The 14,702-nt window shown below is 45.5% G+C and overlaps 1 protein-coding gene across 12 annotated transcripts in view; it reads right to left on the bottom strand.

Moving 5' to 3' along the window:
• The window catches only part of TRIM67 (tripartite motif containing 67), a 39,424-nt gene extending 25,390 nt beyond the window's left edge, over positions 1-14,034 (bottom strand). For 6 of the 12 annotated variants that reach the window (XM_065680334.1, XM_065680336.1, XM_065680339.1 and 3 more), the window contains exons 1-5: positions 13,906-14,034; positions 13,114-13,797; positions 6,783-6,878; positions 2,910-3,032; positions 1,532-1,642 (exon numbers count right to left, since the gene is read on the bottom strand). In XM_065680334.1, coding sequence (XP_065536406.1) covers positions 1,532-1,642; positions 2,910-3,032; positions 6,783-6,878; positions 13,114-13,797; positions 13,906-14,034 — 1,143 coding nt within the window. Of the gene's footprint in view, positions 1-1,531; positions 1,643-2,909; positions 3,033-6,782; positions 6,879-13,113 lie in introns of all 12 variants that reach the window. The other 6 variants (XM_065680332.1, XM_065680333.1, XM_065680340.1 and 3 more) reach the window with 4 other exon arrangements.
• Positions 14,035-14,702: the final 668 nt, after the last annotated feature.

Below are 14,702 nucleotides of genomic sequence, written 5' to 3'. Positions count from 1 at the left end.
AGACTAAGAAGATTGCAATGGACTCTTCTGGAAGTAAATCCTGGCTCTGTGGAAATCAGGAGCTCGAATGTCCTTGAATCCAGTGAAGCTGCCATTTGGATATCTGGAGACCTTCTCAGTGAGATCCCTGTAAGTCACAGGAGCAGAATTTTCTTCTGGCTATGTCAGAGGGAGTTTTTCTTTATTGCAGGAGTTCAGACACCTTTTCTTATTACTGCTACTGAAAGACACTCCTGGCTAAGCCCCTGCATCAACAGCTCCTAATCAGTATATGCAGTAAGTGGAGGAGCTTCTCACAGTGTTCTTACATCCTTGGAGTCACTTACAGGGATCCCTTAGCTGTGTTCAACATGCTGGCTGCAGGAGTGGTTGCTTTAAGTAATGCAGTGCCTCAGTGTTTGCTTGTTGCCTTGAAAGCATCATTAGATAAACCAGGTGAAGGTAAAAATGAGTGTATTTTTTTATAAAAGGTGACTGCAAAGAATGAACCCAAAAAGGTTACAGGAAAAATAAGCTGAAGCGCAAATGAAGCATGTATCTAGCCAGTACATAGATAAGACCTAAAGGGTTCATTTGCCCTGCAGTATCCAACCAACAACCAACAGATCTGTGTAATCTTGAGATTAATATACACCACACATTCCCCACTCTTGCTTGAGACCAGACGTGACAGTAACAATCAATCTGGAGTGCTAAGAGGTTTAAGTTGGCTAATTCTCATCCTGGTTTTTAGGGATGCAGTGATAGCCCCCAACACTCATGCATTCATGTGTGCAGTGTGCCCTGTTCAGCTGACAGCCACAGATCATTTTGTCTGATGTGCCTTTCTTCTTGGGCAATTAATAAGGCAACAAAACTAGTGGGGTAAAACAAAATGATTAATAAAACCAGAAGTATTAATTAGGCAAAATAATTTATGGGATAGTAAAACTGTTACGTTTTCTTATCAATAGACAGTTTCACTGCTTGCACCTAACAATATCCTGCAAACTAAGACAGCTATTGGCTAGGCTGTATTTTGCAAAGAGGGGGTACCTGAATCTTCCAGCTACAAGACAGGTTTTGTTGCCCTGTGAGGTGAAACAAATCCAGTAAAGCAAAGCTACATTCAAGTCCTTAAGGGCTTTCCATACAGGGGAGATGTTGAAGGGGCTCTTTCACATGGGAAAGAGTAATGAAAAGGGGAGAACTGAAAAGGGGAGAAATACTACTTTGCTGAGTCACAGATCTTTCCGAATTGTTCAGAGAGCTCTGTGAGGCCCCGTGTTGGGTTTCACAGATGAGAATAACATAATACGCTAGAGAAAGCTGTCATTAACTGCACCTCGGTCAGAGTGCAGCTGCTCAAAACCATCCCTTTGCTGGAACATTCATGCAGCCACCAGCCTATGAGAGCTATTAGGCAGTATTAACAGGAGTTCAGGTGAACTTGCCTCTGCGGTGGAAGAGGCAAATTAGCAAAGCCATGCTTTTTTAGATCTAACTTTAGTGTCTTTTCTTTTCCTCCCCAGAACATGAGAAATAAAAATACCTGTAAAAACCCAGAGGGATCATTTTCTTTGATAACTTCTAGACAGTACTCCATAAGCCCCGTTGACTGGCGTAGCTTCAGAGTACAGTGATTTATCTGGTCCCAGACAACCTGGAAAACAAGCATCAGTACAGTTCTGATAATGCCTCAGCTTACAGTGAATTGTGTAAGATTATTTCAGAAGAGACAGCGAATGGAAGAGTGTGTTAAATCTATGCTTAATTTAGCTGCCATATGGCCATTGCCATGTCTCCATCAGCTACACTCACTCGTTCTGTATTGTAAATACTGATAATTAGCTCGGCAAAATGTGCACAGGGAATCTTAATTTTCAGAGCAGATTAATTGCTCAAAGATCAGGCTTGCTTGGGGCAAAAAGAGCACAGAACATGTTTCTGCATCTGCAGGATTCACATTTACAATCACACTTTCAGTAAAATCTGAGCTTTTAAAAAATCCTTTACTTACAAGGCAAGTATTATAGAGGATAAGTGCAGGCGTGGTTTCTTGTAGATTATACTCTACTGTTCCTTTCACAATTCACCATTGATCCTGCTCTGCTTAAGAACACATTGCTGGGATTAAGAAATAAAAAAAGGCTACATCTCATTTCTCCACATACTGGACCTGATTCTGCTGCCACATGGCTGCAGACTAGGCCTAATAGCACTTCACTTAACAGCACAAGTCCTGGCAGGAATAAACTGCAGGATTAGCTGTGCCATTATCACCGTGTCCTAAGAGTTGGTTCTTCTTAAGCATGGGTGTTTTCAAATGCTGATCTCAGGTAGATTTCATTCATTGTTTGACATGTTAGATATTTCACTTCAATTTCTCCTTTTGTCTTAGACATCAGTAATGTTTCTGGCAGTATAATACCTCAAAATCACATATGCAGTTCAACATTTCAAGAAAGGTGTCGATTTAAACATTTCTTGGCTGCCACTTTGTTCAACCATTTATAGCTTTCTTCTCCCCACCTCTCTTCAATGCATTCCTTTAATATCTTTTGAGTGGCACATGGATTTCTGGAGGGGGCTTGCCTGAATTTCAAAGCTTTAACAAGACACCAAAATCCCAACATTTTACTTGGGCAGAAGGTCCCTGAATGCAAACCACACACAGGTTTCACTCTCAAAAGATAACCTCAAACCATCAAAGAAATATAGACTGATGGTCAAAGAACTGCTGAAGTACACACCTCATTTTAAGTGTATAAATTATGAAGTTCCATTAAACTGCTGAACTGGAACCTGCTAAAGGACTTTAAGATTTGGTCACTAAGGATTTTCGTAGTGTAAAGGGCTGGGGACCTGACAAAACACACAGTAACAAGAGGTATCAGCAGCTGTGCTCAGCTGGTGAGACTTGTGCTCACCTTCAGCTTGTGCTCACGTTCTTTGGTCACCTTTGTGAGCAGTTTTGCTTTCTGTCGCGTTAACGCATCAACCAAGGCGTCACACTGAGCAACAAGGCAGGCTTCATAATCCAACCCATTCTCCTAGAAGGAAGTGAGAGTTATGCTCATCAGAGAAAGCATATTTCACATCTCAAGATTTTGCTCATTCTTACCTGTTTTTCTATTCAGAAAAGATTTCCTTTCAAGACATCAGCATTTCTGTTGCCTTGCTGATTTCATTACAGCTGTACCAGTAATAGCTGCATGCTATAAAATGAAATAGGATACCATGCCACAAATAGGCTTATTTAAAGACTTGATTTACAGGCACTTCGTGGACAACAGACATAGTACAATATAATGTAAAAGCTAAATGTAACGTACACAGTGCATGCATACACATAAGAGGATTCTGCGCCATTCTGTTTTAATTATCCCACTGTAGCAACTTTGAAATCACTGGCTCTACAACATAGCAATTAGAATAGAATTATGAATCTGGTCTACAGGTTTATTACAAGGAAATCAATGAGGTACAAAGCCTTAAGATATGTGTACTGCTTCAAGTACTTCTTTAAAAATAGCCAGCACTTGGCAGTGGAGACATGTATTTGATTAGCTTTAAAAAGAAAAAAAGGAAATACATGGCAGGTTTTTATTCATATTGTGGTCAAACTCTCTGCTAGGCAGAGGCCAGCATCTGAGGTATACAACACTGAGCTTTGAGTAGCTGGATATCACTTATCACTACATAAACCCCTGTCCTATCAATAGGGAACAAACCATACTACCACAGAATCCCATGCAGCTGTAGGAATCTGAGCAGATGGTACTACAAGGTGCTGAGCTGTCCCTCCTCCAGGGGATGCCTTTTTCTGGCCGTGGAACTGATGCTGCAGTTCACATTCAGGGGGAGGCTCTCCCTCGCTTCCTCTGCTTGTGAGACTAGAAGAAGGAGAAAGCTTTCAAGCTCCTCTTCAGAGGAGATGTTCATTTTCCTATCAGCACTGCATTCACCTCCCTCACTGCAATCTATGCATGCCATTCTCCAGCTGAGGGATGCAGGGTTGCTCTTCCCTGAGAGCATCTTCCCCATCCCAGTCCTAGACCTGCCAGGAAGATGGGTGGGTGCAGAGGCACCAGACAGCTCAGTTACTGTTCACAGGTTTGTCTTAGACTCTTCTTGTTTGCATCTCTCCCTCCTTGGCTTATATCACACCCAACTCCCCCTTAAGCCCATTTCCATCCAGCTACCCTTGAAGTGCAGGTTTGCGTACAGAGCCCAAATTAGTCGATGGCTGTAGTGCATAATTTCTCTCCTCATTTTCAGTTCACACATCAAACATTTGGTGATATGCCTCTTCAAGTAGGAAAGGATGAAATTGTTACAGCAGATGGGAAAATGTGAAAATCAGATCATAGCAGCAACAAGGAGGAGCAAGGAAGCAGCAGGGGCAATGAGGAACAGGCAGCTTCTGAAAAGAAGAGGCCAAAATATTTAAAAGTGACCTCAGAAAGAAGGGAAGGAAAAAAGAAGGCGAAACAACAGGTCTGCAAAGAATGGAAAAGAAAAGTAGATTATGAATTTACAAACTGCCCCTGGCAACATAGAAGCACAGCTCCTTGTAGTTGTGGCAAACTAAAGGGAGGAAATAGAGTGCAGATGTCTGTCTGGTCTGCTATGCTCTGAGACAGGGTAATAAAATGTACAAATTACTCCTTTGTGTAAGCATATATTTTAAAGACATTTTTGCTGAGGGGTAAATGTCTGTATGTGTGTTAGGCAACCATCATAAGACTTGTTAGAAATAACCTGCTCTGAGATACATGATGCTGGGTATAAATCTATGCATGAAGGCTACACCTATTCCTCCACAAGTAACAGTCCAAGAACTGTTTTTTTTGGCCCAGATGCCAAAAGACACAGATCAGCTCATCAACAGGTCTTAAACATTTCCCCTCAAATAGTGTGCTTGTACCAAACCTGCCTACCAGGAGCATTCTCTAGTATGTGCTACCACCAAATGCTGCTTGAACATCACCTGAGAAGAGTGCAATTTACCATGGGAGAAAACCATGCCAAGGAGCTCTCTAGGGGTTAAAGTGTGTGGCTGATGGTCTCAGAACTCTGCCTTAGCCTTGTTTTACTTAGGAATACATATGCAGTTGATTAGTCCTGCTGTTTCCGTCTGCTGAAATTCCATGTCCTTACTCAGACTCACGATGGAGTCTGGTTCAACATGTGAGGGCCAGATTCAGCTTTGGCCCAGACATGCCTAAATGTCAGTGGGTGACATTGCCTCTTCTGACTTCTAAAAGCAATCAGCAGCATTAAATAAATGGCTTGGTCTTTTGATCTAATTGTAGCAGCTCCCTTATGCAGAGCAATCTGGCAATGATTTTATTGAAACACTTTAAAGGATTTTACAGCATAGTCATAAATAGTCATAATAGACCACCTGTAGGTTTCAGGAGGGAAAAATACATTTTTAATAGAGCTAGATGACTCAAGACAAGATTGGTGATAGACTACTCTTTTGGATGAGTTATTCCATCCTAAATTAGCCATGCATACCTATAGGAAGAACTGGTCTCTAAAGATGTCTATCTTTCTCCTTCAGCAAAGAAAGAAGTCTAAATGACTAGGTTAGATCAGCTGTGTAACTTTTAAATAAGTAAAGTCAGAAACCTTTTTTCCCTCAGAAATCTTACACTGTGTCCAAAATATAGCACGTAACAGGTACCAGTTGATGGCTTCACATCCGTTTCTTTCAGTTAGATGTGCTTTTTTCCCCATAGTTTCTCAGTCTTGGTTTGCTCCCTTTCCCATGTGTCCACAGAAGACTGTGAAGGTGGGTAACTGTGCTGCCCTGTGGCAACCTGAGAGCTTGGGCAGCATTTGTGATACAAATTCATCATCAAGAGTGTTAAGTGGAATATTTTATTGATAAAATTCTAAACGAAATACAGATTTTTGAACTTCTACTTCATTTTTTCTGTTACTAGCAGGCGCAAGACTTGCTTGTTGATGGAAGATGAGTGAGCAGCAGAGTGAGCATGTCATAGAGCAGATGATGTATAACTCAAAGAAAACCCACCACCACAGAGCACCACTACTGTGGATAGCAAGTGTCCTCTCCTGGGCACTGTGCCCATAGCTCAGACTATGGTGGCACATTCCTTGCCATGCTCTGCAGGGTAAGAAAGACCTTGAGGATGCTCTGGCCTCCAGCAGTGATGAGTCTAAATTTGGTTGAAAATAGGACAGGTTTTGATTTGGCTTTGTGCCTTCAATTACTGCACTCACCATGAGCCCTTTTCTGACTATTAAAGCTGGACAATTACAGGCGTGAAAACACCTCTACTTCAATAAATGACCACATTGATTTAGTAGCATTTGTTTCTTCTATTTTTGACTTTCTACAAATGCCCTAATATACAGGTTGACTGGATTTTGTCCAGAAACTAGTACATTTTTAGAAAATGCAAGATGGAAAGCAAGTAGTCAATTTTGAATGTGTTAAAATGAGAACTTATCCTAAATGCCCAGTTCAAGCAATTTTAGTCAGGAAGAAGTCCAGACACATGACCGATGGATTCAATCAAATACTAATCAACACAGTTTAAATGTCCAGTATTGAGTACCAGCTTCTTGCAATAAACAGCAAACAATTTAGAAGCTAAGAGGGGCTTGCAGGCATTATTTGTTGAATAATTTGCCTAGAAAATCCATTCAAGAAAGCTTAGATGATTCCAGGAAATATGAGAACAGGAGACAAAGTCATCAAATGAATTATTCACCCAGTTCTATTGATTACTGTATTATCAAAACAGCCAATATTCTGCAGTTACCTGGATCTGCTGCAATAAATTTTTCAGCTGGACCAGAAATTCTTTTGCTTCCTTTGCTTTATCTGAAACACCATTTAAAGCCTGAGAGAGCTGTGCCTGCAAGGAAGAAAAAAAAAAGGAAAACTAGAGATAAAATGCAAATGTGTTTCTTAGTAATCCTTGGGTTTGATGATTAATAATGTGCTAAAAGGCTTACTTGCTGTCGCATGTGTTCTTAACGTGCCATGTTTGTGCTAGAAAAGAATAACTAAGATTTCACTGTAATAAAATTTAATAAAGGTGAAATTTGCGTGTCTGCACATTCCACTTTATTGCAGTAACTTGGTAAGTCAAAATACCTTTTCATAAGACAGCTACCCACGTATATAAGGAGCTAATAGTCTTACACTTACACAGTAGCATCTGTCATGCTAAAAAATCCCCAAGTGCTTTCCAAACCGTCACCGTTTTTTTTTCATCAAAGCATTAATTCTTTCTAAATGTGGTAGACCTTACCAAATTTGAGATACACTATAGGACTTCAAACATAAAGCTGCATTTTCAGATTTCATAGTAATGTCCCTTTGGGGCTCCATTTTCCTATGCTCCAATCTAACAAAAGGGTGAATATTCACGGAGAAGCTGGAAACCCTTCCTCTTAACTTTTTACTGGTGAGACATATGGAATATGCCTTTTATATGTACACACTGAAGACCTAAGCTCCCCTTTCCCCAGCTGGTACCTGAGATCCCTAAGCCAAACAGGAGGCTCTCAATGGACTTCCAAGACAGGAAGGAAACAGTGGTTCTGTCCCCCAGCAGATCCAGAACCACCATGGTCTGACCAGAGCAGCCCTGGTGCAACTTCCCTGAAAGCCTGGCTGGGATTACAGGAACCATACTGCTCTGTTTATCAGCACATGGCAAGCCCAGATCCAGCATTACTTCTCTGTGCAAATGTAAGTGACCAGACAGGTCCCATTGGGAGTGTCCTGCCGGTTATACACTCTCTTTGTGAGTCTACCTCTCAGGCAGACTTGGCAACTACCAGATTGCCAATGTCTACTTAATTATCCTCACCAAACAAATACAATAATTGACAACTGGAAATGGAAGATGGAGCATCTTTGCTATCATCAGGCTCTCAGGAGGTTGCCATCTCTTGTTTCCTTAGGACTAGGGTGTGCCTTGAGACAGAGCCTTTTAAGTAGGAAGGCACAAAGGTTATGAGCCTCTAAGAGGAGACCTGATTGAAATTCAGTAAGTCACCACTCATTCCCTGTTTTCCTCTTGCTCCTGGAAGACAGTAAATCACTCCACCCCTGAAAAGGGCACAGCTCACTTCTTCAGGCTGCCAAAGCTTTGAGCTTACCTTCCACCTGAATGTCTCCTACTCATCCTTCCCTTGTGCTCACTTGCTCATGCAGGACAGGAAAGAGCAGACCCTGGCAGCTCCTCATGGGCATTTCACACCCAGCTCTGAGGCAGACAGCCTCATGCAGGCAGAGGTACTGCCTAACTCCTCACGCCTCTCTGGCAAGTGGGTACAAACCCTGAGTGGGATCTCGGATTGAATTAGAAAGAAGCCATCCTAGTGTTTTTTCCTCATATTTGCACAAACTTTTGCCTTTTAGCGCAGTTGTAAGTATTACATTTGTGCTAAATTTGAAAACAAAATATGCTCTACTACAACTCTTTTGTAACAAATGCGATGGGAAGATGCATTACTATGTCTGTTTCTCAGTATTTGAATATTTTGCATTCTCTTAAGCAAACTCCTGTCACTGCACAAAAATACGAAGTGATGATCTTTGGTATGAATGCTACTGGAGATCATAGAAGCAAACTCCGGGTCCTTGAAAGGGTTCCAGTCATAGATGGGGAGGAAGCGAGAAAGAAATAGGTAGCAAAAGCATGATATGCTCTGCCATCGACTGGCACAGTTAAATTGGAGGCAAGGGTTCCTTTCTTTCAAATCAAAACCAAGGGCTCCAGACAAAAGTAATACTTCCACTTTTCCCACATCTACCCTAGTTCTCAAATCATCTCAAAGTTCATTTCACCAGATAAGAAGAGCCAAAAGCAGTGTGTAGGCCCACAGCAGCCATAGAAAACTGAATCACCACGGACAAATTGTAATTGGCGTATGTACTGTCGGCAACTCATGCAGTCATTCCTGGATCCCGGCATGCTCACAGCACTCCCAGCACAAACAGCTGCAATAGAAACTTAACAATGTCATTGTGCAAAGGGCTCATAAGTGAATAGCCGTGTTCATTAAAACCTGTGGCTGCATTAATGCAACTGCAGTGTGAAGCTGACGAGAAGACCAGATCTCCATTTGTGAAACCCACTTAGAGATAATAGCCTTGTTTTTCCAAGCATTTGTAATGGATACCTTACAAAGCAGTGGAATTTAGTCACGCAGTCCCCATTTGAATCAAATGGAGCTACATGACTAAGCCCTCAGTAAACCAACCAAGCCATAGAAAATGCCCTGTACCCTCAGAGCAATCTTTCATACTGAAGAAATATTTACTGGAAGCCAAACTGAAAAGTTACTAGCTCCACTGACTGAGACAATTAATAGCTCCTGACAAACAGTATTCTAGCTGGCGTTATCTTTACTTCAGTACCTGGTCTCGGAACAAATAATGTGAATGCTGGAGATGGATACCAAGTTTCTACTTCTATCAAATACAGGAACACAGAGAGAGGTGAGTAATTAAACTCAGGTGGGCATGGAAGACAGATGCTTCCTTTGATTTTAGAAAATGAACCAGATAATGCCCATGTCCTTTTTCAACCGAACAGTTCATGGTCATTTAACTTGTTTTCCTTCCATCTTTATTTAGTAGCATAGTAACTATTGATTAGATAAGCTCACTCTGGTGCTGAATTCTGAAACAGCCCACATTCTGGTGGGAACACAACTCTTTAGGCCAGCAAATAATAGCAGGTATTTGGACTCCAACGCTTGCCTTCAGTCCCGGCTTGCCTGCCTTTCACAGACCTATCCAGCTATGGCTTTTTTTTCAGTGTTTCAACAGATCATAAAATCATAGAATCATAGAATAGTTAGGGTTAGAAAGGACCTTAAGATCATCTAGTTCTAACCCCCCCACCATGGGCAGGGACAGCTCACACTAAACCATGTCACCCAAAAATATGTATATATTTTAACTTTGCCCAATCTAAATGGGCAATATGTGACCACTGTCTGAAGTGCGTCGACTGTCTTGAAGCTGAAATGTGTTCACCATCATTCCTGTTACTGGTAGATCAAAAGGCCTACCAACTTAAATCTGACAACGGTGCCACTGTTCCTGCAAAGACATAAAAGGACTTATCTTTGGCGAAAGACTTACACAGTTTTACTTGATAACCTTAAACTGGTGGTCCAGATGCACTTTTCATGCAGATGAATGTAACAGAATCCAGCTAAGTTAGTGGAGTTTCACAATTTTATGCCGTTGGAAGCCTGTTGTTATTTTACATCATTTTTAATTTCTCTGTAAGAGAAGTTACACACGGCAGCACCATGGGGAACCTGCGCCATTAACAGGAGACAGCCAGTCCAGTTCAGCTTTCATGCCAGCACTAAAGCTGAGGGTAAATGACCATTTCATGGTGAGACACTGGAACAGGTTGCTCCAAGAAGCTGTGGCTGCCCCATCCCTGGCAGTGTTCAAGGCCAGGTTGGATGAGGCTTTGAGCAACCTTTGCTAGTGGAAGGTGTCTCTACAGAGATGGCAGAGGATTGGAACCAGATAATCTTTAAGGTTCCTTCCAAATCCAGCCATTCTATGATACCACGATTTCATTGCATGGTCTGCAGCACTGTACAGACAGGGCAAAGCACTCTGCAATTTGCCACTAGATCACTATACAATGCACAGACAAAGAAGCTGTCAAACAGTTTGAACAAAGGGCTAACCCAGAAGTGGAATGGAAATGGATCCTGAAGCTGAAGGTGAGCAAGGCTTCTGGAAAAGCAGTTCCACACAGTCAATAGAAAAAAAAGTTTGAAGTTTGTGGTCGTGGGATGAAATTGTTTCTGAGAAGTGGGGAAATGGCTCTGGGAGCCCTTCTTATGTGAAGAATACCAGCCTCTGGCCTCAAAAGGAGGTAAGCAGGTGCTTACCAGTTGATGGTGAACAACTATCAGTCTGTCAGATCTACTGAGCTAAGAACACTCAACTGGTCAAGCCCTTCCAGCTGTCTCTACCAGCTACACCTGGAGCATCTGGAGAGAACACATAAAAGGTGAATTACATTTGGCAGGCCACTCAATATAAGTAACTTATGGTTTGGATGAAGTAACTACAGGTAATAAACTTGTAGAAATTGCTGTACTTGAGAACAATTTCTAAGCAGAAGTATGTAATTCTAAACCAGTGTATCTGAGTGGATGTGAGCTGACGATTTAGGCTCTCTGGTTATACAGGTCCATTATATTTATTTTCTTCCAAGTGCATTGTTCTGGGAAAAGTAATATTCACAAGAGCACAATTTCAGAGTTCCCAAATTAGTTAATTTTGAGTAATTTTTTCTTTCACGAGATTTTTCACACTGTTTGAGTCTGTAAATCAGGAGAAAATTACGTTCTATGATACCTTAGTGCCAGAAAAAAGTACCCACCAGGGCACTGTTCATGCTTTTGACAATATTTGATAGTGGGAAAGAGAGAAAATGACTGATTCTGATTACACCAGAGTTTATCGCATTGTTCAAAAAGGCATTAAACAGTTTTAACTCAAGGTAGAACATAATAAGCACAAGCTGATCTCTCACATTCTCCAGAACATCAGCCACACTTTAACAGTGAACTCAGTCCTTGTTCATTGAAATAACTCTGCTCCAAAGTGAGTTCTGCCATTGGCATAACCAGCAATAGCTATGAATTCACAACCTGCTCCTTCTGGGCCCAGAGTACTTCTCCTCTGCACAAATACCCCTTGTGTTAGGGAGGAGATGGCTGAGCCCTTGGCAGAGCACTCAAACTGAAACATGTCCTGAAGAACGTTGCTTTCCCAGATGGACAAACTATGCAAATAACCCAAGGGGAATGTTTTTAATATCTTAAAAATCAAAAGTCAGTTTTGTGCCTTGCCAAATGTCTTAACCTAGCTTGTGCTCAACCACCCCAAAGCTGAGAGATGGTGAGACCGCTCTTGATTTCATCCTCTCCTGCAGCATCTGAAATGATCTCTTGGTGCCTCCTTTACAACTAACTGCAGCAGGAAGTGAGAAGAAGGTAATCCTGCGGACAGCAGCACTGGCCAGGTGCTCTTTGCCCAGCTGTGGGGGAAGTCTTTTCCTCCCAGCGCAGTGGGATGCTCCAGAGGACTGCTGTCAGCACTCTGGTATTACAGTCCCCTCTGTACATTCACATGTATTAACTAATCATTTTTCCAGAGACCACCATTTTTAACCAGAGAGTGTTAACTTCATCCACTCTTTCAACGCCTAAGATCACATCCTGCTCTTCATTCAGATGGTTGCAAAGTCTTATTTTTAACAAGGAGAGCATGGCCAAGTGACGCAGCAGCTCTACCAGACCTTGGCAAAGCTCCTGTGTGGCAAAGCAGCAAGCTCTGGTGTCTCCTCAGGGGCTCCAGGTGGGCTAAGGTGCACTGCTTTCAGGGAAGCATGAATCAGACCATGACATTATGTGAATCAGAGAAAGCTCTACTTGTTCCCAAACCCCATCCACCCTACGACTCCTTACTCATCTTTGTGTCAGGAAGGTCCCTCCACCTACTCCTCTTGGCCTCTTTGGGAACTGAGGGGGAAGTAAGACCTCTTTGAGGCCCAGAAGACAGCACAATATCCCACTATGCTCCTTACCATGCTTTCCTGCCTAAAATCCTTGGGTGGTTCTGGGCCACCTTCCTTCCTCGACACGTGGTAGGAAATGCTTGTGGCAGCTTGCAGTGAATCCCAGGTGAAAGGGAGGTGCTGCAAGGAAGAAATGTCCATTCCATCTGCTCACAGACAGCTGCTGCCACCTGTGAGAGGATGGTATGGACAAGGACCCTGTGGAAGGCAAACAAGGTAGTGAAACAGTTGCTAATCCCAGGTGTCTGCTTGAGTCCTGGATGAGCCTAAAATTTCCTGGCTACCGTGAGGCCAACATGGGAGGGATTCTGGGTTTTCTAACCCTGAGCAGGGTCAATGGGCAGCCAAGGAGGACCAGAGACCTAAGAACACCATGCCAAGGAAGGAAAAGTCAGGGAGGATGAAGGATGTAACCTCACATCCCACAAACCACAACCTGACATCAGGGCGTTGGGACAAACCCCAGTGCCAAGCATCACCCGGCTCCTCCGGGCTGACTGCGGGGTCTCACCTTGTGTTGCTTCCACATTGCGCCCAAGGGTTTGACGTCGTGCTTGCCGTGCTTGCCCTCCTCCAGGCACTGGTAGCACACGGGGCTGCGGCAGCTCACGCAGTACATGCTGTAGTTCTCCAGGTCGTGCTCGGCGCACGTCGGCAGCTTGCGGCCGCCGCCCGCCCCCTTCCCTCCATCGCCGCCGCCGGGGGCGCCCGGGTGTGAGGGCGGAGGGACCAGGCGGTGCTTGGCGAAGGGCCCGCGGGCCGGGTGGCAGCGGAGCTGGCAGGCAGCGCAGTACAGCACCTCGCACTGCTCGCACAGCACCGCTGCCGGCTCGGGCGGGCTGCGGTCGCAGAGCTGGCACTTGGCGGCGGCCGCGGCGGCGGCGCGGCCCTGCTGGTAGCGCTGCACGATGGCCTCCAGCAGCCGGTTGCGCTGGAAGCCGCGGAGGCCGCGCTGGTCCAGGGAGGCGCTCCTGTGGCACTGCGGGCAGGTGAGGGAGGAGCTGGCGGGGCCGGCTCCCCGCGGAGCCGCCGCCGCCGCCGCTCCCGGAGGCGCCGGCACTAGCGGCAGCACCCGCACACCGTTGGGGGACTTCAGGCTGGGGGTGTAGGAGCCGTACCCGCTGTCGGTCTCGCTGTGCAGGCTCAGCTTATCCGCGTGGTCCCCGCCGCCGCCCGCCGCGCACTCCGTGTTCGGGCAGGCGGTGGAGCCCGCGGCCGCTCCCGGCCCCGGCGTGGCGGCGGCGGCGGCGGCAGCGGCAGCGCCCGGCGCGGGGCTCCGCGGATGAAGCAGGGCCGGGAGGTGCTGCTCGCTCTCCGGGGTCTGCACGGCGATGGTGCGGGCGCAGGGCAGGCAGACATTGTGCGAGCAGGGCAGGATGATGGGCTCCCGGAAGAGCGAGCCGCACACCGGGCACTTCAGTTCCTCTTCCATGGCCGCTGCCAGGCTTTGTGTGCGGGGCGCGGGCGGGCTCAGGCGGGCGGCGCGGGGTCGCCGCCGGCTTCCCCCATCCTCCGCGGCTGCCGCCGCCGCCTACCTCTGCTCCGGTCGCCGGGGCGAGGCCGGGAGGACTGCGGCCACCGCAGCCGCGCCGGGCAGTTCAGCACCGGCCGTGGGTAGACAGCTCCGTGCGGCCAGGCCGGGGCCGGGTCGGGGAAGGGGCCGGAGGAGCAGCCCGGCGGATGCGTGCGGCGAGGGCAGGGCTGCCTCGCACCCGAGGAGCGGGCAGGGAGCGCGGTGGGGCTGTTTTAACGTTGGTGGCATAGAGTAATAATATACGGGGAAGGGAGGCGGGGGGAGAAGGGAGGGCAGGAGTAGGAAGGGGCGGGAAGAGCCCTTTCCAGCAAATAAGTGGTCGCTCTCTCTCTACGGCTGGGGACGGCGAAAACATTTTTTAAAGGATCTCTGTGCAGCGATGTCTTTATATGTTTAAATAAAGCCATTGTTTGGGTAGTGGGCTGAATGCAGGCGGGGTTTCGTTATCTCTAGTAGCGCCTTTTCCCTCCCTGGAGAAAAGAGGATGCTTGCCAACAGTCGGAGTGTGCCTCTCCTTCGTACACATCTCACCATGCTGGAGCACGAACGAGGTGCACTAAATGTCA

This window comes from Lathamus discolor, chromosome 5 (genome assembly GCF_037157495.1).
Source record: "Lathamus discolor isolate bLatDis1 chromosome 5, bLatDis1.hap1, whole genome shotgun sequence".
Taxonomy (NCBI): Eukaryota; Metazoa; Chordata; class Aves; order Psittaciformes; family Psittacidae; genus Lathamus; species Lathamus discolor.
Note: the sequence above shows the minus strand (reverse complement) of the source record. Positions and strands in the feature narration are given on the sequence as shown.